Source organism: Ascaphus truei, chromosome 17 (assembly GCF_040206685.1).
Source record: "Ascaphus truei isolate aAscTru1 chromosome 17, aAscTru1.hap1, whole genome shotgun sequence".
Lineage (NCBI taxonomy): Eukaryota > Metazoa > Chordata > Amphibia > Anura > Ascaphidae > Ascaphus > Ascaphus truei.
In genome coordinates, this window is record NC_134499.1 from 20,504,180 (window position 1) to 20,505,226 (window position 1,047).

The 1,047-nt window shown below is 41.5% G+C and overlaps 1 protein-coding gene across 2 annotated transcripts in view; it reads left to right on the forward strand.

Moving 5' to 3' along the window:
* The window catches only part of TWF2 (twinfilin actin binding protein 2), a 27,084-nt gene continuing 26,037 nt past the window's right edge, over positions 1 to 1,047 (forward strand). For both annotated transcript variants that reach the window (XM_075574238.1, XM_075574239.1), the window contains exon 1: positions 1 to 125. In XM_075574238.1, coding sequence (XP_075430353.1) covers positions 101 to 125 — 25 coding nt within the window. In that variant the 5' untranslated portion in view covers positions 1 to 100. The remainder of the gene's footprint in view (positions 126 to 1,047) is intronic.

Genomic DNA, 1,047 nt, shown 5'->3' on the forward strand with positions numbered 1-1,047 from the left:
GGCATACGCTTTCTCATGGCCCCGCCCACTCACCCAGCCCCGCCCACTCACCGCAGGCGCGCGAGCCGCTCCCTGTCCTCGAGCTGTCAGAAACCCCGAGATGGCGCATCAGACCGGGATCCACGGTATATACTGTATACAGCTCCCCCCCCAAATACACATACACCCACACCGGGATCCACGGTATATACTGTATACAGCTCCCCCCCAAATACACATACACCCACACCGGGATCCACGGTATATACTGTATACAGCCCCTATCCCCCAAATACACATACATCCCTCCCCCCCACTCAGACCGGGTCATACATACATATATATATACACACATTTACACACACGTATATACATAAATCTGGCGGGTCCATGATATACGGTAGATGTATATATACATACATCAGACCTGGATATTGTGTGTTTGTGTGTATATATATGTATAGATATAGATATATATATATATATATATATATAGCAACTGTACATATATATATATATATATGTATATATACTGTGCTCATTTGCATGTCATTTCCCAGAATCCCTTGCTGCAGTGGAAGCACTGTATGCTGGGTGATAATGGTGAAAGGCGGGGTTGCAGACCTGTCTAAGACATGCAAATGAGCATACAGTAATATTTCCATTTGATATATATTTATACACACACCTGTATACTGTTATACACACACCTACACACCTGTATACTGTTATACACACATATACTGTTATACACACACACCTGTATACCCACAAATATGTATACTGTATACACACACACCTGTATACTGTTATATATACACACACACACCAGTATACTCTTACACACACCTGTATACTATTATACACAGGCCTATATATATATATATATATATATATATATATATATATATATACACATACACACACACCTGTATATGGACACACACACACACACACACACACACACACACACACACACACACACACACACACACACACACACACACACACACACACACACACACACACACCTACACCTGTATACTGTTATATACACACACACACACA